We start from the raw sequence: 22,911 nt of genomic DNA, 5'->3' as shown, positions 1-22,911 counted from the left end.
TGTCCCAACTTTTTTGGAATGTGTAGCTCTCATGAAATCCAAAATGAGCCAATATTTGGCATGACATTTCAAAATATCTCACTTTCAACATTTGATATGTCCCAACTTTTTTGGAATTGGGTTTGTATATTTATATTACATAATATTGATATAATTATGTAATACTATATGTATTATATAATATTAATTGAACTACATTAGTGTATTAACTGGACTATATAGTTGAGATAGTGAATTGGTGGGTTTTTGTTAAATGTGTGCCAAAATCATCACAATTAAAAGAACCAAAGACTTAAACTACTTCATTCTGTGTGCATTGAATTTATTTAATACTCGAGTTTCACAATTTGAGTTGAATTACTGAAATAAATGAACTTTTCCACGACATTCTAATTTATTTAGATGCACCTGTATGTGTCTGTGTGTGTGTTCATTTGATTTCTGTGACAGAAGAAAATAAAATAAATATATATATATATAAGTATAATGAGGGTGATTACAGACAGGTTTATAAAGCATATAAACATCTCTTTTGTCTGATGCAGCAATATGAGCTGTCAGCATCTTTTACACACAGAGGTTATTGCTTTCATTCAGTTCCACCTGCTGCAGTTGCTGCTGTGGCAACAGTTATCGCTAAAAAACGTGAACTTGCTGTAAAATTACATATCAATTCGTATACACTATTTAAGTAACAATATTCCGCCACATAAAAAAAGCATTTTACAGAATGCAAGCAGTAAATAATATTTTCAGTACAGCTACATGAACTAGCTCTCAAATGTTTTTAAGTACAAATTGAACTGATTACAACAGATTGCAGTTCATATAAAGACTACAACACAGGCTTGATGAAACAAGTGTGCTTTTACCTGCTTCAGATGAGGCCTTGGATTTGTCCCCATTGTGCTGGTCCAAAGTAAAAAGACTCCCAGAGGCTCTTCTCACATCCCAGATACGGACCCTACTGTCAGTGCTATCGGGAAATCCATTGCACAAGAGTTAATAGCAATAATACAAGATGAATAAATCACTTACAGATGGTCAGGTCAGATTCAGAACTGGCCTTAAACAAGTTCGATCCCTTTGTTCATGTAATGCTAAAATCTCATTTGGGAATTAGATGCCAAACAAAACAGATGCCAAAATGCCTGAAAGTCTTCCTACAATCGGTTTCTTTCTATAATTTTATATGCTTGAAAGAGCCTTGGTTCAGCAGTTTACTTGTAAAATAGATTTTGCAAAAAATCTTGCAAAAGGCTTTCCCACACAGCTCTGTTTTCTTAATTTTCCAGGCAGAAAGGACAGTTTCAAAAGTCCCCAATGGCTAATTATCTCACTCTCATTCACTCACATTACGCAAACAGCAGATGAGCGCTGAATCTGTTGAGGAGACTGATTGCAATATGCATATAAAACTGCATGTGACTTGAATATAGAAAAAACTAAATTTACCATAACCAAAAGGCTTCAAATGACTAAAGAATCTTCAATAGATTAAAAACAAAACAGCATCAAATAGCACAAGATGTGGCTGTTTATTGTTATAGTAGCAAAGGAAAGGTGAGTGCATTGACATTTGTGCAGGTGTGGAAGTGCTTACCTGGCAGTGGCCAGGATGTGATCGTATCGTGGAGACCATCTGACTGAGAGGATCTCGCCCCTGTGACCTGTCAGGGACACATTAACCATCTCTCAATGTTTGTATACTACCATTCAAAAGTTCAGGGTCAGTAAGTTTTTTAAGGAAATGTATATATTTATTCAGCAAGGACACATTAAATTGATCAAACTTTAATGTGTAACATTTTTGTAACTGTTCTATAATGTTACAAAAGATTTCTATCGCAAATAAACGCTGTTCTTTTGAACTTTCTGGGGGAAATTGTTGCTAATATGGCCAGGATTCAATAACCCATGTCTGTTTAAGAGAGAACAATCACCCTTCACCAGGGCTGTCTCCATTCAGAAACAACAGGCATTACTCACCCTGAAGGATGTGGATGCGCGACCCAGACTTCAGATCACAAAGCTGCACTTTGGGGTCTTTGGTACCAACTGCCAACACAGAGCACAATAGAGCTGAGTGAGAAGAATAACACAACAGCTCAGACACACTGTTATTGTAGGAGTTCTGAGACCAGTGTCAAGGGGAAAACACATTGAACACATCAATATATGTTATATGTAATGGCACAATATTTTTGTTATTTTATAAGATTTATGTACTGGAATATAAATAATAAGCTTTTGGGAAAATGTGGAATATGATCTTAAAAATGGTTCTGATTATGCAGTATTGTGAGCCCTTCAGATTTTCCGGCATAAACTGGTCATAAAAATTGACCAGATCTTTAACTAGGTCACAAACAGACAGATACAATCTACTTAAATAACAACTCTTAATCAAATACACGTTTCGATGATCTCCAGTAACTGGAATCAGTAGTTATCAAAAACTTTGAAGGTGTTAGTTAGAGCTGTCTGGTCAAAGTTATCAGAAATTTTAATGCAAACCATGCCTCAAACACTCAGAGAACACCTAATATGAAACATTTTTGACATGCATGAAGTTGGAAACAGTTGCAAAATTCTGTAAAGGCCTTGATGTCACACTTGACGTAATTTTTCTAGTAGCTCTTTACTCTGTAAAGATAATTCAGTGAAAACAAAAAGACTGATCATATGTACAAAAGTATGTATGAGGGCAGATCCCAACTTATGATAAATATGACAATATAGAGAAGGTTGTATTTGGTATTATTATTATTAATAATTTATAATAATTATATAATTATTATACTATGGAATATTATTAAGAAAAAGTCTCCTTAATACCAGTATGTTCTTTCTGAAAAAAAAATGGACATGGGGAAATCAATTACTGAAACTCTAGCAGTGAGAAAAAAAAAGCAAAAAGAAAGAGAGAAAATAAGACAATGGGACATTGAGGTGTTCATAACCTGTCCTTCTTGATTAGGAGATAAGTGCCTGGATTCCTCACTTCTCATATCTAAAACAGGAAATGTTTTGCTGTCTCCCATTTAATGATAATAATGATAAAGTTCTCTTAAATACTTCCACTTTAACCTACAGAATTTTCTAGAGCAGGACATCCATCTAAAACATACATTTTAGCAATAAACTCTTTTTTTGAAGGCCATGAATGTGCTACTCTACAGCTCCAAGGATTCTAGATTATTAACATCTGATTGAAACAATGACACAAAAGAATCAAATCAAAGAGTAATGAGTGCTCAGAATTGCAAAAGAACAGCCACATGCAGAAGGTTTGGTTTGGTCAGAGAACACACCTGCTACAAGACTCTGCTTCCTGGCTACAGGAGACATGTGATGACAGTAGACATTGCCATCAAACTGGAACTCCTCAGCTGGCTGAAATAAATCAATGAATTAATAATTAATAAATAATCATTCATATTCAATGAAACTTAATGTGAAGAATAATATTTTAAAAGGAAAATACACATGTTAGATGTGCTTAAAGGAGCAAAAGGCATTGAATGTTGCTTGGGCACCATTCCTGTGTGTTAGTTACAATGCAAATACCAGCTGAATGGCCAACAGATAAGGGACATTTGACACCACAGAGGAGCCACTGTTTGAGCAGATTAGTGGTTCTACAATTGCTTACTGCGTTCAGTTGTGGGATGGTTGGCTAAATTGCATTTGTGAAAACACTATGGGGAATTTGTGGACTGGGTAAAAGCAGGTGGTCATGTAAACTTAGATTAGATTAAACATTATTTTCATTGTGCAGAGTACAAGGACAAAGCCAATGAAATGCAGTTAACATCTAACCAGAAATTAAAATAGCATTATATATATATATATATAGATATATATATATAGATATATATATATATATATATATATATATATATATATATATATATATATATATATATATATATATACACACTAAATATTATTAGAAATATAAAGAGCAGAAAAAAATGAATGAGTAATCTTGAGGACAAGGACATACACACACCTTAAGAGTTTCTGTGTCCCAGACTTTCATGGTTTTGTCGAACGAACTGGATACAAACATACCGGTGTCATGCGGGTACCATTGCACTGTTTCAACGCTGAATTTATGCACATGCCGACTGGACCTTCACAGAAAAACAGAGATGTGAAAGTCACACATGACATGTAAGCACCCATTAAAATCAGAAAATATCATATCACTGCCATCTGGTGATCATTGGATCATTGTGAATGAGAAGGGAGCCATACCGACCTGCCCACTGTGCAGATTGCTTTGCAAGTATATTGAGGCTTCTTGCTGTTGTTTTCCAAGTCATAGATCACAATTACGCCATCAGATCCACCTGACAACATACTGGAATGCAAAAAGGCCAGACATTTCCTGTATTTATTGTCTCTTTGTTATATGGGGTCATCACTAGAAAATAATTGTGTATTAAATGCATAAATATGTAAATGTGAATTCTATGGTTAAAGTACACTTACTATCTTCCATCAATAACCTCAGTGTCCAGGGTGTTAATTCCATTGCCATGAATACGATCAACATCTCTGTTGTGGTTCAACTCCAGACTCAGCACCCTAAAGATACAGTATGGGAGAGTGGGTTGTGCCACTTTTCAGTGACTTTTTAGACAAATCTGACGTAAAATTAAATGTATTAATTTAAAAACGTTTTATAAAATAAAAAAAAATGTTGTATGTTAGTCCAACATTCTCCTCTATAGATAATATACATAACTATGCAAGCAAATGTAACAAAATGAAGGTTAACATCATTACACAATACCAAAATACAAATAGTGAAATGTGTTAATATTTGTAAACATTTTTTTAATGTATTGCACGACCAACGTGCAATAAACAATTTTTATGGGTCAGTTTTATCAGTGCGCGGACATTACGTTTGTTTTTTTTTTTGCTTTTGTATATCTTTAAAACCAGTTAAAAAGTCTTCAAGAAGAAACCTCGGGGGGGAAAACATTACTGCATTACCTTCTTGTGGACTCTGCACGTCTCAGACGAACTGGGTCGTCAAGCCCTGATTGCCTGGCATAAAGAAAACTCAACATCGTTGAAGAGACATTGAAGCTTTTATGTTTATTTGTGTATTGTACGGTGTGATTGTGTTGTCAGAGTGGAATAATAAGAACAGATGTCTGTGTACAGTCTTTTACCAAAGCTTTTTTTTTAGCCTGTAAAACCCCGTTTTTAAACTAAACAAATCCATTCTGCACAACACGCTAAATGTATGTTGTGCATTTGTAGGACAGGAGGCAGCCATGTTGTGACGTGTCTACAACGCGAAGTCTGATTGGACAGAGCGAGAGCAAGAACCAATCATATGACAGGATTAATACTAGGTAATTGTGTAACCTACGACTCAAAGCAAATGTGTATGTATGTGCACTAATAGAGAAAATAACAGATATTTAACTTATAGCGATGAGCCGTATTACTTCTCTGTTGCGAAGAACATTTGGAGTGGTAAAAGAGCATGTCGGAACAGATCATTTAGGAAATAAATATTACTACATACCCGAGCAGAAGTCATGGACCGGTAGGTCATGTTTATTAATATAAAGGCAAAATAATAACAATAATGTTTATAAATTGTTATTGGTTTTGAGAGTTATCCATATAATGAAAATAAACAACTTTAAAAATATATATAAAAAAATATATATATATATTTAGAATTTAGACTCTTTTCTTTGTCCAGGGGTTATAGAGAACTTATCTTTTTGTTGTTTAGTTTAATGGTTTAAATAAACCTAATGTCTTGTCTTCTTCAGGACGGCTCATGCGGCCTAGACGCCTAATAGAAGCAGCCAATCCAAAAGAGTTTGAGTACATAGAAGGAAGCATTCCTTCTGAATGGGATGGTAAAAAAGACTACATTAATGGACAAATATTATATATTTATGATAATGTGGATCCAACCAAATATTTCAGTTCAGATTGTTTCTGTATTAACTGTCTAAACTAAAATGTACTGTTTGCATATTTGAAAACTGACCTTAGTAAAGAATAGATTTGTTGTAAGCCCATTATTAGATGTTTTATCAAATTATACTTAACTTTAAAATGTAAATATTTTCATATATATTGTTTTTAAATGATGTATTAACTTAGTTCCTTGTTTAACATCCTTATCTCTTCGTCTTTTTCCCTTAGCTTGGATCAGAGGCAGGCGGAAGCAGCCACCTGCAATAGAGGTATTATTTGTGTCTGATTATATTGAGACTGCCTATCAAGACTCGTGTCATTTATATAATGTCTAAAAATACAAATAGAACAAAAACATTTAAGACCAGAAATGTTGTACATTTTCTTTTTATTATATCTTAAAATGAAATGACAATTCTATAGCCAGTAATGTTGTAATGATCATATTATTGGAAGTGTCATGTTAACATGTGTCTGTTGCCCTCTATAGGAGTTGTTACAGAACGAACGTTACAGGGAGCAGATCAAAATCAGAGCTTCAGAGGCAGAGGAGATGGATAACGCCCTGCAGGCCAAAGAGTATGAGGAAGGTTTGGTGGCCCAACCTGTTCAGATTCAGGTCAAAGGTCATGCCTCTGCCACACAGTTTGGACAGACTGAATTCAGTGAGGACCCCGTAAGCACTGCCAACACATTCCAGCCTGGGTCCTGGACACCTCCAGGAAGCAAAAATTAGGCTCATCTGAAACCTCCTTTACTGTCTTCAAGTAAACTTGCAATTTAAATGATTTAGTAGTTCTGCTGATTTTCACTGCATCTCAACACATCTTAAAATATTATGTAAATATTCAGAACTGGTTTTCTGGAAACAGATGAGAAACACTGCAAGTGATGACTGGTTAGCTCTTTAATTTGAATAAGTTTAAAGGAATAGTTCACCCAAAAATGAAAAATTGCTGAAAACTGATACGCTCCGGCCATCCAGGATGTAGATGAGTTTGTTTTTTCATCCGAACAGATTTGGAGAAATTTAGCATTACATAATTTGCTCACCAATGGGTCCTTTGCAGTGAAGAATGATGGGTGCCGTCTGAATGAGAGTCCAAACAGCTGATAAAACATGACAATACAACATCACAAAAGTGGATTATGGTTATGTTTTACTCTGTTTGGACTGTCATTCTGATGGCACCCATTCACTGAAGAGGATCCACTGGAGAGCAAGTGATGTGTTGCTAAATTTCTCCAAATCTGTTCCAATGAAGAAACAAACTCATCTACATCTTAGATGGCCTGAGGGTGAGTAAATTCATATTTCTGGGTAAACTATTCTTTTAACATCACTGAAATGGATTGTAAAATAATGTAATGAAAAAAAGACAAATGCTGCTGACTTTCTGTTTCAGGATTGTTTCAAAATCAAATCATCAAGTGTTTTAGAACATTTTATGCATTCGGTTTAATCAAAATGACATCTCGGATGTACTGGATGCTCGTTTTTGAACAGTCTCACTATATTGAAAACTTACTATCAGTAGAGACTAATGTAAAACTATTTCTGTGTATTTCCTTTTGCACTTTATTTAGAAAGCGGGTAAATTAAAGTTGCTGCTGCAGTTATCAAATATGATGTTTATTCCAGTTAATTTACTTAAACAAAAACAGCCTGTTATGTTGCAATCTGGTATTTGTTATTATTTATATAACGCGTAATTTATTATCATAAACAGTGGTTTGTAACCAAAATAGTTCTACATTTACTGCACTTCATTCTTCTTCTAGTTATTTACCTATAATGGCTAATGAATCAGAAGTCTTGCACATTCACGGGGAAAATAATGTGGTTAAGATTGAAGAACATGGTAGTAATCACAAATATTAGACAGTTTTGAGCCAAAATTCATGTTACGATTTTTTTATTGTTATTATTAAAAAACATAATTTAAGTGTTTGTGTATTCAACTTGGAAAAAACGATCAACCCAGTAAAAAATGGAATGCAGAGTACTGCACAATGATGTATAGCACAACAATGCAGTGCATTTTCCACTGTATTGATAATATCCTGGAATAGTATTGCAGTCCTGCCTTTGAGATCAATCAACTCCCCATTATATGTTCCCTCTAGGGTTCACTAAGGCCTATTTCAAGCCCAGTCTTGCTCCAGGTCCCATATGCACTGTCCTGGGTTAAGAGAAGAGCCATGTAACAAGCTCAATCCTTCTTGGCTCTCTTGGCTTTGGCGATGTTCTCTTGTCGTTTTAGTTTCTTCTTCTGCTCACGATCCTTGGCCTCGATCATCTTGGCAAGTTTCCATGACAACAGGGCACTGGCGATAAACAGAGGAGTCAACGCCAGGATAACCGTGGTGAGAAAGCCATAGGGGTCTTTGGCTGCCCACTCCACCACATATTCTGCCCATGCTTTGATATCAATCATCGTCCTTGCACTCCGTCTTCAGCAGCAGATCCTAGAAAGAGAGAAGAGTTGTGAAATCGCATCACCAGATGTAGGATGTCAGTGAAATGTGTAAAAAGTTTTAAGCCACATTGCAAAGTTTACATTGTAGTTGAGAGTCAGTATTGCTGTAATTGACTTTTTATGCCTTTATTGACGGATCATATTGTTAGCTAGCGAGTTTAGCACGCAAATAGTGTTTTTCTTCGAGTAAAGATTTATGCTTGTTCATTTTGTGCAGTACATATATATTTAAATATTTTCACTTATTTGATACAACGGTTAAACCAGTTACAGTTCTCTAACCAAGTTCGATAGGCAGCACAAACAGCTAAAAGCTAGCAACACATCTTTCTAGCAACTGTTCTACACCACCAATAATGAATGAAAATCACACTATAGTAACTTTTCATACATATTAGTGTATAGAGCATGTTGTTCAGTGTTATCTGTTTATACCAAAACGAGCACCCACCAGATAAACCGTTCAATATTTGCCGAGCAGTTTTGAGTCGGAAACTGTCGTCAGAAACACCTAAGCAATTAAAGCGGAAGTGAAACTCTACTTTGCATTGCAATGTGGGAATTGTAGTCGTTTATTCTTTTGTCTAAACTGCATATTATTGAAAAGGAAACAGTGGACCCAAAGTAGTAATTTGTAACTATAAAACTTTTAAATCTCTTTAAATATATGTAATAAGGTCTTTTATTTTGAATTCAGCATTACTGACCATTAAATTTGATCGCTGTTAACTATATTTTTCTGCAGCATGAAATGTTATTAATAAAATAAGATAAATAATAAATAAGTGTACTACTACCTGTTTCACTTCTGTTTCAGTTTTTATAACCATTTCTTACTATGTGTAAGTAAATTGTTGTTGTTTAGCATGTGTGTTTGGCAGTGTTATTTTTTAGGATTACTAATAAACTTTGTTTGATTTCTATTATTTGTATTTGTTATTTATTTTAATTTTAGTTAAATTATGTCTGAATTTATTATGTCTGAATAGGTATTTTATTAAGTTTTTAGTTTTATTTAATTTTAGTTATTTTAATACTTCAACAAACTACATGGAAATGAAATAATATATATATTGCATTTATAAATGTGTATGTATGTATGTATATGTATATATGTGTGTGTGTGTGTGTGTGGTTGTACATACACATATGTAGTTGTTTTTTTTGGTGATTGGCTTAGTGTTATGTTAGAATCATTATTATACTCTTATACCTTTTGTTCTTTAATATTTTGAATTGTTTTTAGCTTTATTTTTAGTTTTTCATTTAAATGTTAAGTTTTGAAATTTTGTTGTATGCATTTGTCATTTTTATTCAATTTCTTCATTTTTAAAATGTGTATAGGTAGTATTTATAAAGTTTTAGCTTTTAGTTTTGGATCTGTTTTTAGTTGTTTTAATACTACAATTGATTGGTTCTATTGTCCTCATTTGTAAGTCGCTTTGGATAAAAGCATCTGATAAATGACTAAATAAATAAGTGAAGCAGTACCCTTTTTTTTCGTTTTGTGTTGTATATTGTTTTATTAGCCTTTCTCTTGCACCGCGTTTTACATTTTCTTAGTATATTATTTTTATAATTTGACCAGTTGCAGTTTATAAAATGTCTGTAACATTTTATTTATAATATAACCTTTCTTGAACATTTTACAAAAAATAGCATTTTTATTTGTTTTATTTTTTTTTATGAGAACATTATGTCAACAAATAAGAAAGCAGTTCAAATTCAAAAATATAAAATAATGGGGAAAAAAATAATAAAATACAAAAATACAAAATAGGGCTATATAATTAAACATCACATTCAAAGGAAAAGATATAGTCCCAAAGTAATGCTGTATTTCAGCAAGCTAAACAAAAACAGTTCTGACTTGATCATTTGCATTTATGTATATAACATTTTGTTGAGATGATTAAGTATATTTAGTTTTTCTGTAAATGCACTTTTTTCCAATTAACAAATCCAAACAATACATTTTCCCAAAGTACAGAAAATTCTTTATCTCATTAACAAATAAAGAAAAGTCTTTCCACAACAATTTAGAGTAATGGAAAAATAGCATTATTCAGACCAATATTTTGACAGCCAATTCTGTCACCAAGGAACAACCAATGTCTGTCGCCATATCGATCACGTGACCAAACAAACCGTCCAATCACAATCTTCCGAGAAGTTCGCGTCGTAATTTTAAACGGGTGTGTGAATCGAAACATCGTCGGGTTGTCTGTTTACACAGCCAGCGAAAATTCAATGTGCGAGTTTACCTATTCATATATTCGGTAATCGTATTGAATATAGCCTACGGATGCATTCAACAAATCAAAAATAAACTTACCCGTATATGTAGGAACACATCGCGATCTTTTCAATGAGTTCTCACATTGTCACCCCAGGTCCATACAGGGCCACTAAACTGGTGAGTCTCTCCTGCCTTATTTGATCAAATATGGTCTTCTGATGTATCACACTAGTTTACAAGGTCAATGACCTGCATGTCAGTTTTATCATGTATGTAAAGCACTTTGAGTTGTTATTTGTGATCTAAAGAAGTGTTTTATTTTTTATTGAGTGTTCCTTGAATCAGCTAAAAGACTTTTTCTATATGAAGTTCACATTAAAACTGTTTATCATCCCTTCATCATTTATTTTTGCTACTTGTACTGTATATTTAATGTTAATTGTGTATACATTTTGAACAACAACAAAAAAGAGTGACAACAATATTACTCTGTGAAACTTTACAATTTTTCTACCAGTCATTTAATTTTGAATTGAGTGATTGCAAGCTCCTCATGTGATATTAACCCTTTATGCTCCAGTGGAATGAAGTAACTAAGCTTTTCCGGGCTGGGATGCCTTTGAAGAAGCACCGGCAGCACTTCAGAGTTTACATGAACTGCTTCACTACATCAGCAGCTGTGGACTGGTTACATGAGCTCCTGAAGAACAACAGCAATTTTGGACCCGAGGTCACCAGACATCAGACAATCCAGCTGCTGAAAAAGTTCTTGAAGAACCATGTTATTGAAGATGTGAAGGGTAGATGGGGCATGGAAGACCTGGAGGACAACAGTCAGCTGTACAGGTATGATAACGTGGATGTTTTTGAGAAATTTGGTTTAAAAAGAAATCGAGAAACACTGTTTTCTGGTTTAAAATATGCTTCAGGTTTCCATCAACATCTCCGCTGAGGCCCATTCCTAACCGTGCCCCTGTTTTGAGGAAAAAAAGCATATCTATGATGGACAGGGAGAGTTTCTTCAAATTCAGGAGCTCGAAGAAATTTGACAAAGAAATATTGGTAAGTTTTGTTGTTTCAAATGTGTTGTTAATGTGGAATTTCATTGCAGATGTATAATATCCACTTGCTATTTCACACAGGAAAATGTGGATCCAGAAACACAAGAATCTCCTATGGGATCATCCTCAGGTGAGACGGAGCATTGCAGGGAGCTCACAGAGGACGACATTCAAGTCATCTGGAAGAATGTCACACTTACACAGTAAGCCGACCTCCCCCCACACCATCTGTCTCATAACGTTTGCATGCATTGTAGTACACAGCTTTGCACCAAAAGTACTTACTGTTTGCAGTCACTTACAATTAAGTGAGATAATCTAATGCTAATGCTTTGATGTATTGCTTGGTTCTAGGGCTGTGTGCGATATTGAAGAAAAATGTGATATGCGATAACTCATTAAATAATGTGATATGCGATACGATAATGCTTAAAGTGCCACATGCTCAGATGAAACAGTTTTACTCCGCTGTTGCGGAGTCAGTTCCGTGAACTTCTATAACTATCTTGTGTCATATATATATGGTTATTTGTATGTATGTATATACCAAGAGTTCCTGTAAAACCACAACAAATTCCTTGTGTTTGCGCACACTGGTGGTGAATAAAGCTCATTCTGATTCTGATTCTAATAAGAAAGCACCCCTACAACAACTTCTGAAAGTGAACGGTATGCGTTTTACTCGAGCATTACATAAAAATGTCATTTTAACATTAGTGTAATCATTTTAACACGAGTTTAGGAACTGAATAATAAAAAGGAAAAATAAAACACTGCTTAGTATTTACTCTTTGAATTCAATATGCACTGATTCTTATTTAAGCTACAAAAGTTATTTAGGTAAGAGCAGTGAGTGATTTTCTCTGTCTTTTGTTCATGGCCCCAAATATTGCAAGCTATTGCGATATGTACATTTGCGATATTTCGATATATTGCACAGCCCTACTTGGTTCTATATGTTTGTCATTTATATGACATGCCATGGTATTTTAAATAATACTTTTGTGATATATGTATGATTTACATGAGTCCAAAATGACTATGCTATATTGTCGTCTTTGCAGTGTTTTTACATGTCTAACTGTTCTTATTAGAGGGTGTATAACATTAATTAAAAACATCAATCATCTTTTGAATGCTCAGTTTGCAGAAGTTGGTGGGATCAGGGGCTCTTGAAGATGTTTTGGGTCCAGCCCAAGTCAATCCGCAGTTCATTGTGTATAATATGACCAAAGTCAATAAACATGGAGTCGTTTCTTTGGAAGATAAGACAGGTAGGCTAGATATGTGCCATTTCGGTCTAAAAAAAAAAAAAAAAGACAAACATCATATATTCATATTCTGATTATTTTCTCTTCATTTGTCCCCCTCCGTAGATGATTTGCCGCACTGGGTTTTGTCTGCCATGAAATGTCTTGCAAACTGTAAGTTGCATTACATTTGGAATGAAATAATACAGCTGAAATTTGACTACCCAGATCACATTCATGTTGTCTTTTGTGTAAATATGAAACTATACAAATAGGTAACTAATTGATTTTATAATAATACTTTTTTCTAATTCATCAAGGGCCAAAGTATGACTCAAACCAGCCATCTTACCCAGGCTTTGAGCGGGATGTGTTTAAAACGGTCTCAGACTATTTCTACGGTCTTTCTCAGCCACTGCTTACTTATCAGTATTATGAACTCTTTGTCAACATCCTGGGTATGTATGAAGCATGTGTTTGATTATTTTCCCCACTAAAGACACATATTTTGTCCTCAAGTCTCATTAAATTTGAAAATATTATAATTGTAATATTAAAATACATATACACTACACTACAGTTCAAAAATGTTGTCAGTATAAAGAGTCAGTATATTGTTTTTTGTTGTTTTGAAATTAATACTTATATTCAGCCAGGATGTATTGAATTAAATTGATCAAAAGTGACTATTAAGAATTTCTACTTTTTTATTCATCTAATCTGAATAAAATATTATAATAATATATGATAATAATAAGAGTTTTTTGAGCAAAAAAAAAAAACTTAATGACCCCAAATTTTTGAATGGTAGTGTACCCATTTTACAGTTTACATAAGTATTGTTTGATACATGATTTATTTACATAAGCACTCTTTAAAAACTCTGAAATGTAGATAAATGGGTTGATGTGTCATTTGAGTTTCAGGCCTGGTTTGTTTTAACACTCACACACTTCATTCTTTCTGGGAAATGCCTCCTAAAGGATGACCTAAATCATCTGTGGGTCTTAATATACAAAATATTGTTGGAACAAACTGTGGAGTCACAAGACGCCGTTTCTACTGACTGCAGTGCTTTTGTGGAGTCCGATGATGTTTAAAACTAACTCTTGTCTGCTAACTTGAATGTCTTTGCCTGCCTGTTTGTTGTTTATGTTCTGTTGTCTGGTCCTTTGCTAGTTATGTGTGGCTACATCACGGCTCCTAAAACTCAACGTGGAAAGCGTAAAAACCAGGAGGAACCCAGCTGCCCACAGCCAGCCAAAACCCCAAATGTGAACGCTGCCAACCTGTTCAAATCGACCGAATGCCTCCTGCTGAGCTTAATAAGAAAAGAGGCCTTCGATGAAGCCGATTCGCCCATGAGGGAAGTTTTCAGTTCAAAAGCAGAGACTAAGTTAGAAACCCATAGAGCACAGCAGCCCGTTTTTAGAGGTAGAAGGGCCAGCGATGGAAACCGGCTGGGCGGTAGCTATCTAGAAATTCCTCTGGCTCACAAAACAGAAGTTCCATATGGCAGGCTTCGGTCTAGAAGTTGCTCTTTGGAGGGAATTGTTGATAACCGTTCAAAGAACAGACTTCTCAGATCATCTGAAAGCCTACAGTCCTGCAGCAGTGATAAATCATCCTCTCAAACAGATTCTCCAGTAGACCCAAACCTCAAACTTGAGCTACAAGGTTCCTTAGTGTCCATAAACTCTTGTGTTCAAACATCCAGCAACAACACAAGCACCCAACTCCCTTCCGATCTTCGCCGAACCAACCAGAGACCCTCCAGGGCCCGACCTAGAAGCATTGGTAACTTGTTTGACATAAAGGAGAATAGAGAAATGTCTGCTAGCAGCTTTAGCATCCACGCTCCTGTGGCTGAAATTACCATGAGACCAGATTCCACATCCAGCATTGGCCTTCGAGGTCCTGGTTTGCTCAGTTTGCATGGAAGTTGCATGGACATTAGGGCAGGTCCGAGCTTTAGCAGACGCTGTCAGAGCTCTCTGGACCTGAGCAAACCTGCACCCACTCGGCCTCCTTCGGCCCCATTAGCACGCCACCCTGAGCAAAGTAAGAGCATGTGAAAAACACACATGAACCATGAGAATGTGCTTCTCTGTTTGTGCTTGAGCATGTGTTTGTTTATGCCCACCAGACTAACGTGAATTATAATTCTTAAAGGGATAGTTCACCCAAAAATTTACTCACTCTCATGTTTTTCCAAACCTGTATATCTTACTTTCTTGCTTGGAACACAAAAGAGATACTTAGGAGGAAATAAATCTGCTCCTTAACTATCACTTTAATGCTAACTAATTCTATGGAACACTTTGGTTACTAATAATTCTTTTTTTTACAGTATATATATATTTATTTATTTGGCAAAATTTTTGGTACAAAAAAAAACAGGTTAGACCAGGGTGTAGTGTGTGTTTGTTACAAAAAATAAAAAGAAAGAAATAGAATGCAAATTATATGAATAGATGTATAATTCTAAACTAATTTGAAATGACTTAAAACATAATATTCATGTGTCTGTGTCAAGGTTATTTAATAGATTAAATTGAATTTCAATTTTACATGTAGAACATCTATCTATATAAATATATATAGATACAGTATATACAGTTGTGGTCAAAATTTTACTTGCACTGCAAAATGTTAATTGTTTTACCAAAATAAGAGGGATCTTACAAAATGCATGTTATTTTTTTATTTAGTACTGACCAGAATAAGATATTTCACATAAAAGATATTTACATATAGTCCACAAGAGAAAATAAGTTACATTTATAAAAATGGCCCTATTCAAAAGTTTACATGTGCTTGAATATTAATACAGTGTTGTTTTCTGGATGATCCACAGCTTTTTATTATATTTTGTTTTGTGATAGTTGTTCTTGAGTCCCTTGTTTGTCCTGAACAGTTAAACTGCCCGCTGTTCTTCAGAAAAATCCTTCAGGTCCCACAAATTCTGTGGTTTTCCTACATCTTCTGCATATTTCAACCCTTTCCAACAATGACTGTATGATTTTGAGATTTTCACACTGAGGACAACTGAGGGATATGCAACTATTACAAAAGGTTCAAACAGTCATTGATGCTTCAGAAGAAAAAAATGATACTGTAAAGTGTATGTAAAATGTTGACCACAACTGTATATTATCACTAGTTACTGTAATTTGAATTAGACATTCCAAGCGTAGCAAAATATTTCATTACATGTAAACTGTGTGTTGCTGAAAGCAGGTAATGTGTGTGATTTGATCATCAGTACTGATTACATGATGTTTAAGTTTTATATGTATTCATCTTGTTTGTATTTAACTTCTAGTCCTGTGCTGTGGTTTATTTCGGTTACATGTGGGTCACATCACATTCCAGGTTTATTGCAGCCGTCACTGGAGCGGGTGGCCGTCGAGGCCCTGCAGCTCTGCACGTTACTCCTGCCACCAGCCAGCCGCCGCAAACTACAGCTACTTCTGCGAATGATCTCACGCATGAGCCAGAACGTGGACATGCCGCGGCTGCATGATGTCATTGGAACAAGGACAGTGGTCAGGAAGAGTCCAGTTTTTTTTTTTTATAGTGTTTTCCCGTTCTTTCGTACACATTGCATATACATTTGCATTTATGTGTGTGCAGTTGGTGCAGACGTTCTCTAGGTGTGTGTTGAGCTGTGAGGAGGTGGATGATCTGGACGAGCTCTTGGCTACAAGGCTGTTATCGTTTCTCATGGATCACCATCAGGAGGTCCTGGAGGTGCCTGTGTACCTGCGTAATGCTGTGGAAGATCACATCACTTATCTCAAATCACTGGTGAGTCCTGACAAACCACATGGAAATTAAACTCACACTGTATATTTCTTAGAAAAAAGTTTATTTAAATTTATATTTATTTCAATATTAACAATATATTGGCAGTGTTGTTTAAAATGCTAAATATATAGAACTATAATTAACTAAATTTAAATAAAGCTCATCAAGGCTGCATTTGTTTAATCAAAAATACAGTTAAAAGGATAATATTGTGAAATTATTATTATAGTTTAAAATAACTGTTCTCTGTTTTAATATATTTTAAGTGTTAAATATTTAAATAAATATTTATTCCTGGGATGGCAAAGCTGAATTTTCAGCAGCTATTACTCCAGTCTTCAGTGTCACATGATCCTTCAGAAATCAGTCTAAGATGTCTTATTATTATCAATGTTAAAAACAGTTGGTCTTGCCTAATATCTTTATGAAAATCTTGATATATTTTTTCCATGATTCTTTGATGAATAGAAAGTTTAAAAAGAACAGCATTTATTAGAAATGGGAATCTTTTGTAACATTATAAATCTTTTTACGGTCACGTTTGAGCAAATTAATGCATCCTTGGTTAATAAAAGTGTGAATTTATTTACACACAAAAAATCGGACCCCAAACTTTTGAATGGCAGTGTATATTTTAAATAATTTTAATTTAATGCAACCTGAGGATGAAGGAATTGACAGAACTTGAGTTAAAACAAAAGCATCTGTTGTGAGCAATTCGGTCTCATCCCTCAGTTTGTAAAATCAAAGATATTTTTGTTTGTATTGCAATGGATTTACAATAGATGTCTTCAGGGCCATTGTATTGGAGGAATTAAACACAGAACATGTTAAACTGTATTTAAACCAAATTAATCACGGGAAGAGATGCCTCTGTTTATTCATTTATTCTTGCATTATATTTTGTTTATTCACCATTCATTTGCATGCGTTCTGGATCTCAGACCACATTCCGAGGCTCCGGTGTTGCCATGCCGACATACTCATTCTGCAGGCAGATCAGCACTCAGGAGTTTGAAGAGCAGAAACTCTCTGTGTCCCAGACTGCTCTTGCTGACCTACTGGAGAGTCTCATAAAGGACAAGAGCATGTCTGTGAAAGAGAAGAAAAAGAAGCTAAAACTGGTATTTATTTACTGAACTTCTCATATCTCATAAACATCCTGCTATTTCCACGGAAGGGATACAAAATGAGGCCTTAAACATTTTTATTACTTTATTTTCTAGCAGTAAATATTAAACACAAATTGAAATTTAGTGTTGATTCATTGTTTGTTTGTTAATTTTATGACGTCCTAACAGCAAATTGACTTTTTTTGTTGTTGTTCTTCTCTCAGTTTCAGAAGGAACATCCTGACATCTACTCGAGACGTTTTCCCACAACAGAGAGTGAAGCTCAGCTTTTTGCAGATAAACCAAAGATAAAACCGCCAATGCTGTTAAGCATCAAGAAAGCCAAAACCTTCAGTATTCGAAACTGAATACCTCTTAAAATGCTCATGTGTGAACGATATTTTGGGAGCCTGGTTGAGTTTAAAGACCTTTAGTTGATCTGTTGCAGTAAAAGGGCTGACATTGAAACGCATCAGTATAATCTGAACTGTACCTTTTGTTGAAGTGTTTTTTTTTTCTTGTTTCTTTTGGTATTTCTCTCTAGTGAAGTGACTTTTATTTCAGTTTCAATACAGATGTCTATTTTAATGCTATTTATTTAAAGTGTGTGATTTACTGTAAGTTATTGGGAGCTTGTAGATATTCAGTGTCATAATAACTGCAAAAAAATCAGAGGACCCTCAGCAAATATTAAGCAAATAGGCTTAACATGCTGTTTACATGGAGTCGTCTTGAAATAAAATGAAGATTTTATTTTTAGTCTTGTAACATTGTTTATGTTTCAGTTTTTAGTCCCTTATTTTTCTGTGATCACCTTTTTGTGTGTCATCTTCAGGTGTCTTCACTATTAAAGACAAATATATAGGCTTTGTGTAATGTGGGAGTTTCCTGGCTACGAAGCTAGTATGGGTTAATTTGCACTGTTTTTTCATCTCAAATGTGCTAACGTTGTCATTTCTTATGATGTACATATTTTCTTTCTAGTCATTATTGTTTGTTCATTGCTTATGTTCTTTGTTTTATCATCTTGCACTCAGTCATTGTGCTGATTCAGTGGCTTGTATTTTAAGATTGAAAGACTAAACTTGGACAATGATTGATTTATGGTTTTACTGTATCGTTAATGAGCATAAGTGAGCCAAATTTATTACGTTTTATGTTTTTTATTACTTTATTGTATCACCATAAATACTTATACTGTTTCTGATCTATGCAATAAATTTTTTTTTAAATAAGCATTTTTTGTTTGTTTGTGTGAAATGTGATTTTTTATTTTTTTTTTTTTATTATGGAAGTATTGTCAGTAAAGATATGAACGTTCATGCATATGTGCATGCCTTTGTAGTCTCTGACTTGTGAGAAGTGCTGCTGTGCGCACCTTCATCAGTATTCACATCCAGTCTCCGTTTATGAATGATATGGTACTCTGACCCTGAAAAAACATAATTTGTCATCCAGGGAAGTAAACAAAGAAAATGTGATTAATGAAATGCCTTTTCACATGCCACATTCCCATGTCTTTTGTTAAGACTATGGGCAATTGGCAACTTTTTGTATTGTTATATTGTGGACTCTTGTTATGGATGTTATTTATTTACATTTATTTCTTAATTTAAAAAAAAATATTCATAAAGCTTTCTGCAAATTGAGCCAGTTCACCACAGGTTCAAATGTGTTCTTCATTTGCTCTGTAGTGTCTTTCAGGAAAGTAAAAATGAGTGGAAATGTTCTTGGTCTGAACACAAAGGGCTTTTTGTTTCAGAGCTGGAGGAGGAGTTCTAAGACTCTGTGGCTGTTCCTGGGAACAGAACAGTTCTGGTTTGCACACACAGGCATCATCTCACCTCAAACTCATTTCAACATGGTCAGCCGGTGAGTAATGGAACTTTTCGGTCTCAGTCAAACTGCTCAGATTGTACAAATGTTTTTTGGTAGGGGAAAACGTGTTTCATTTATTGTTAATTTTAAACAGATTTCTTTTTAAAAGTGATGTTTCCTTAGTCATTTGTTTCTTTCAAGCTTATATTTTTATTCCCTTTGGGCAATGTATAATTTAGAAGAATGTGCAAAATGCCTCACGAATGAGTATGTTAGTATAAGTTTAGTTGTTTTCTTTTTCATTTTAGTTCATTATGTTAAAAATGTGGACATCTGTTTTCATTCAGTCTTGAACACCCAGCCGGTGGCTATAAAAAAATCTTTGAGTCATGTGAAGAGTTAGCTGAGCCCATTCCTGCTCATGTCTCAGGTTGTATGCCTATAATCTTATAAATCAAGCATTTTCAATTTGATAATTTTCCACATTTAATTTCTCCATGCTTTCATTGAAGGGAAAAGTGTATGCATCTTCTGCTGTGGCCGATGTAAATGCCTTGTTGCCTTTGATATGGGAGCTGTTTTATAGACATTTGGGGGCTGAAGAATTTGTTTGGTTAAAGTGAACCTTCTCTCTCTCTCTCTTTCTCTCGCTCTCTCTCTCTCTTTCTCTCTGCAGGCAATATCCCTGCCTGGCTCACTGGCAGTCTGCTCCGTATGGGCCCTGGGCTCTTTGAGATTGGAGATGAACCTTTTTACCACCTTTTTGATGGTCAGGCCCTCATGCACAAGTTTGACCTGAAAGATGGACATGTCACTTATTACCGCAGGTAAAACCCCTGTATTTTCATGTGTTTATCGTGCAGTAATACCCAAATATATAAATAAACTGCAACCCAAATTGAGTTTTGACCTAAATGTTTTGCAGTAATTTACTGGAATGGAAATGACTAGTGTTGGACTAACTTGTTTTGTAAAAAGTGGTTTACACAATAAAGAAGTTAGATTTTACTAAATCGAATGCATATTTACTGGCACCTTTTACTTTAGGTTTATCAGAACTGATGCTTATGTGAGAGCCATGACAGAGAAAAGGATTGTGATCACAGAGTTTGGCACCGCTGCATATCCAGATCCATGCAAAAACATCTTTTCCAGGTCTGGAAAGTATTTTCTGTTCCATTTCATTTGGGAGTAGAATAATAACGCCATGAAAACAAATTTACTCCTAATGGTGCATTTATTTTTGGAACTTCCTTTTTTCACATCAGGTTTTTTACTTACTTTCAAGGCATTGAGGTGACGGACAACTGCCTTGTCAACATCTACCCTATTGGTGAGGACTTCTATGCCTGCACGGAAACCAACTACATAACCAAAGTTGACCCTGATACCCTAGAAACAATAAAAAAGGTAGGATTTTGCACTGTTGCCCAATTTTGAGGCTATTAACAATAACATAAATCCTTTAAAGGAATAGTTCACCTAAAAATTAACAAAAAACCTCATGCTTTACATTGCATTACATCAGTTGCTCGTCAGTGGATCCTCTGCAGTGAATGGGTGCCATCAAAATGAGAGTCTAAACAGCTGATAAAAACATCACAATAATCCATAAGTAATCCACACGACTCCAGTCCATCAGATAACATACTCTTTTTTTTTATTGAAGCTTTAGCTAATAGATCAATTAAATAAAAAACACGCTGCACATGAATTTGATAATGGCTCAAAATTTAGACTATAGTGATCATCTGTGGCCCTCTTTCTTTGATTGACAGGCATGATTTTGTGTATAATTACCTATATTTGGCAAACGTGAGGCAAAACTGGGAGGAAGTCAAAAAAGCAGCCATAAGAGCTCCACAGCCAGAGGTGCGGAGATACGTGCTTCCACTGGACATCCACAGGGTAAGAGTTATCATGATACTATTTCACCTCAGGAACAATTAGATTGAATTCAGTTCGTTTCTTGATCGCTTTGTCTCTGTCTTTCCAATTCGAACTGTACCTTTTGTTGAAGTGAGTCTGTTAGTTCATTCCTTTGTTCAACAGTCTGTTGGTTCATTCCTTTGTTGTTTTTGCAGGAAGAGCAGGGAAAGAATTTAGTTTCGCTTCCATACACCACAGCCACAGCTGTCATGTGCAGTGATGGAACCGTTTGGCTTGAACCTGAAGTTCTTTTTTCTGGACCGCATCAAGGTAAATATTCAGCACCTTCCTTATTTGGAAATTGTCATAAATACAGCAGAGTTATTATAGTTTTTATTAAAAAAAAATTCAATTACTATTGCATTGATATCCAGTACTTAAAATTGAATGTATCAAAAGTTTTTTTTCTTCGGGATTCTGTTTGTGTTTCAGCTTTTGAGTTTCCTCAGATTAACTACAAAAAATACTGTGGGAAAAATTACACCTTCGCTTACGGACTTGGGCTAAACCACTTTGTTCCAGACCGGGTGGGTGTGACGTGATACTGAAAACATTCTTCATGTTCAACATTTGCTCTGTGTTTGTGATTTGTGTTATTTTTGTGGGGTTTAAGATTTGCAAGTTGAATGTGAAAAGCAAAGAAACGTGGATATGGCAGGAGCCAGATGCCTATCCATCCGAACCACTGTTTGTGCAAAGCCCTGATGCTAAAGACGAAGATGATGGTATTGCATATCTTTTACTAAACAAAAGATATATTTCTGATCTGTTTATTCTCGATGTAAATGTCTTCGTTCTGCTTTTCTTAGGTGTTCTTCTGAGTATTGTAGTGAAACCAGGAGTCACGCAGAGGCCAGCGTTCCTCCTCATACTCAATGCCACTGACCTGACAGAAATAGCACGTGCAGAGGTTGATGTCATGATTCCTGTCACTCTTCATGGCCTGTACAAACCTTAGAGGATCAGAATCATGACATTGCATTTCAGTAAACAGATAATACTTTCAAATTTGACATTTTTTTATAATACATGTAAAATCAATGTTATTGTTGCTCATTTAAATGGGCCAGTTATATGACCTGATATGCTTGTAATGCAACAGCTTTTTGAGAACGTGTACTATAGGAAATACTTTTTTTTTTTTAAATAAACTTTTTACTTCAGCATATAGGAAAAATTATTTATTCACAAGTAAAAGTCCATATGTACAAATGTGTTTGTTACATCAGTCAGAAAATCACAATGATA

The 22,911-nt window shown here is 34.9% G+C and overlaps 5 protein-coding genes and 1 long non-coding RNA gene across 7 annotated transcripts in view; 4 read left to right on the top strand and 2 right to left on the bottom strand.

Moving 5' to 3' along the window:
• Positions 1–2,231, top strand: part of LOC107548333 (uncharacterized) — a 13,157-nt gene extending 10,926 nt beyond the window's left edge. The window contains exon 3 of the long non-coding RNA XR_001604466.1: positions 2,220–2,231. This is a non-coding gene — a long non-coding RNA (uncharacterized lncRNA). The remainder of the gene's footprint in view (positions 1–2,219) is intronic.
• The window catches only part of LOC107548288 (DNA excision repair protein ERCC-8), an 8,426-nt gene extending 3,127 nt beyond the window's left edge, over positions 1–5,299 (bottom strand). Inside the window, exons 1-8 of one of the 2 annotated variants that reach the window (XM_016228924.1) lie at positions 5,011–5,299; positions 4,501–4,596; positions 4,268–4,369; positions 4,016–4,139; positions 3,315–3,396; positions 1,990–2,082; positions 1,604–1,670; positions 873–976 (exon numbers count right to left, since the gene is read on the bottom strand). In XM_016228924.1, coding sequence (XP_016084410.1) covers positions 873–976; positions 1,604–1,670; positions 1,990–2,082; positions 3,315–3,396; positions 4,016–4,139; positions 4,268–4,369; positions 4,501–4,596; positions 5,011–5,087 — 745 coding nt within the window. In that variant the 5' untranslated portion in view covers positions 5,088–5,299. The remainder of the gene's footprint in view (positions 1–872; positions 977–1,603; positions 1,671–1,989; positions 2,083–3,314; positions 3,397–4,015; positions 4,140–4,267; positions 4,370–4,500; positions 4,597–5,010) is intronic. The other variant, XM_016228929.1, reaches the window with a different exon arrangement.
• Positions 5,300–5,379: 80 nt separating this feature from the next.
• Positions 5,380–6,936, top strand: ndufaf2 (NADH:ubiquinone oxidoreductase complex assembly factor 2). Its single transcript, XM_016228966.1, has 4 exons — positions 5,380–5,575; positions 5,811–5,900; positions 6,193–6,233; positions 6,455–6,936. The coding sequence occupies exons 1-4, from the start codon at positions 5,461–5,463 to the stop codon at positions 6,698–6,700; spliced, it is 492 nt and encodes a 163-aa protein (XP_016084452.1). The 5' UTR covers positions 5,380–5,460; the 3' UTR covers positions 6,701–6,936.
• A 957-nt stretch (positions 6,937–7,893) lies between these two features.
• smim15 (small integral membrane protein 15) lies at positions 7,894–9,032 on the bottom strand. The gene is made up of 2 exons (XM_016231525.1): positions 8,896–9,032; positions 7,894–8,433 (listed from the first exon to the last, which is right to left on the bottom strand). The coding sequence occupies exon 2, from the start codon at positions 8,400–8,402 to the stop codon at positions 8,178–8,180; it is 225 nt and encodes a 74-aa protein (XP_016087011.1). The 5' UTR covers positions 8,403–8,433; positions 8,896–9,032; the 3' UTR covers positions 7,894–8,177.
• Positions 9,033–10,625: 1,593 nt separating this feature from the next.
• On the top strand, positions 10,626–19,123 carry depdc1a (DEP domain containing 1a). The gene is made up of 12 exons (XM_016228913.1): positions 10,626–10,860; positions 11,264–11,529; positions 11,613–11,745; positions 11,826–11,947; positions 12,888–13,018; positions 13,121–13,168; positions 13,315–13,452; positions 14,174–15,055; positions 16,370–16,542; positions 16,631–16,804; positions 17,749–17,928; positions 18,141–19,123. The coding sequence occupies exons 1-12, from the start codon at positions 10,813–10,815 to the stop codon at positions 18,282–18,284; spliced, it is 2,439 nt and encodes an 812-aa protein (XP_016084399.1). The 5' UTR covers positions 10,626–10,812; the 3' UTR covers positions 18,285–19,123.
• A 622-nt stretch (positions 19,124–19,745) lies between these two features.
• Positions 19,746–22,802, top strand: LOC107549757 (retinal Mueller cells isomerohydrolase-like). Its single transcript, XM_016230934.1, has 10 exons — positions 19,746–19,788; positions 20,082–20,164; positions 20,411–20,561; positions 20,782–20,889; positions 21,003–21,144; positions 21,472–21,642; positions 21,819–21,933; positions 22,096–22,190; positions 22,277–22,388; positions 22,473–22,802. Exons 1-10 carry the CDS (start codon positions 19,778–19,780, stop codon positions 22,619–22,621), a joined length of 1,137 nt encoding a protein of 378 aa, XP_016086420.1. The 5' UTR covers positions 19,746–19,777; the 3' UTR covers positions 22,622–22,802.
• Positions 22,803–22,911: the final 109 nt, after the last annotated feature.

Source organism: Sinocyclocheilus grahami, unplaced genomic scaffold (genome assembly GCF_001515645.1).
Source record: "Sinocyclocheilus grahami isolate Dianchi unplaced genomic scaffold, SAMN03320097.WGS_v1.1 scaffold16.1, whole genome shotgun sequence".
Taxonomy (NCBI): domain Eukaryota; kingdom Metazoa; phylum Chordata; class Actinopteri; order Cypriniformes; family Cyprinidae; genus Sinocyclocheilus; species Sinocyclocheilus grahami.
This window is presented reverse-complemented; position numbering and strand designations above follow the sequence as displayed.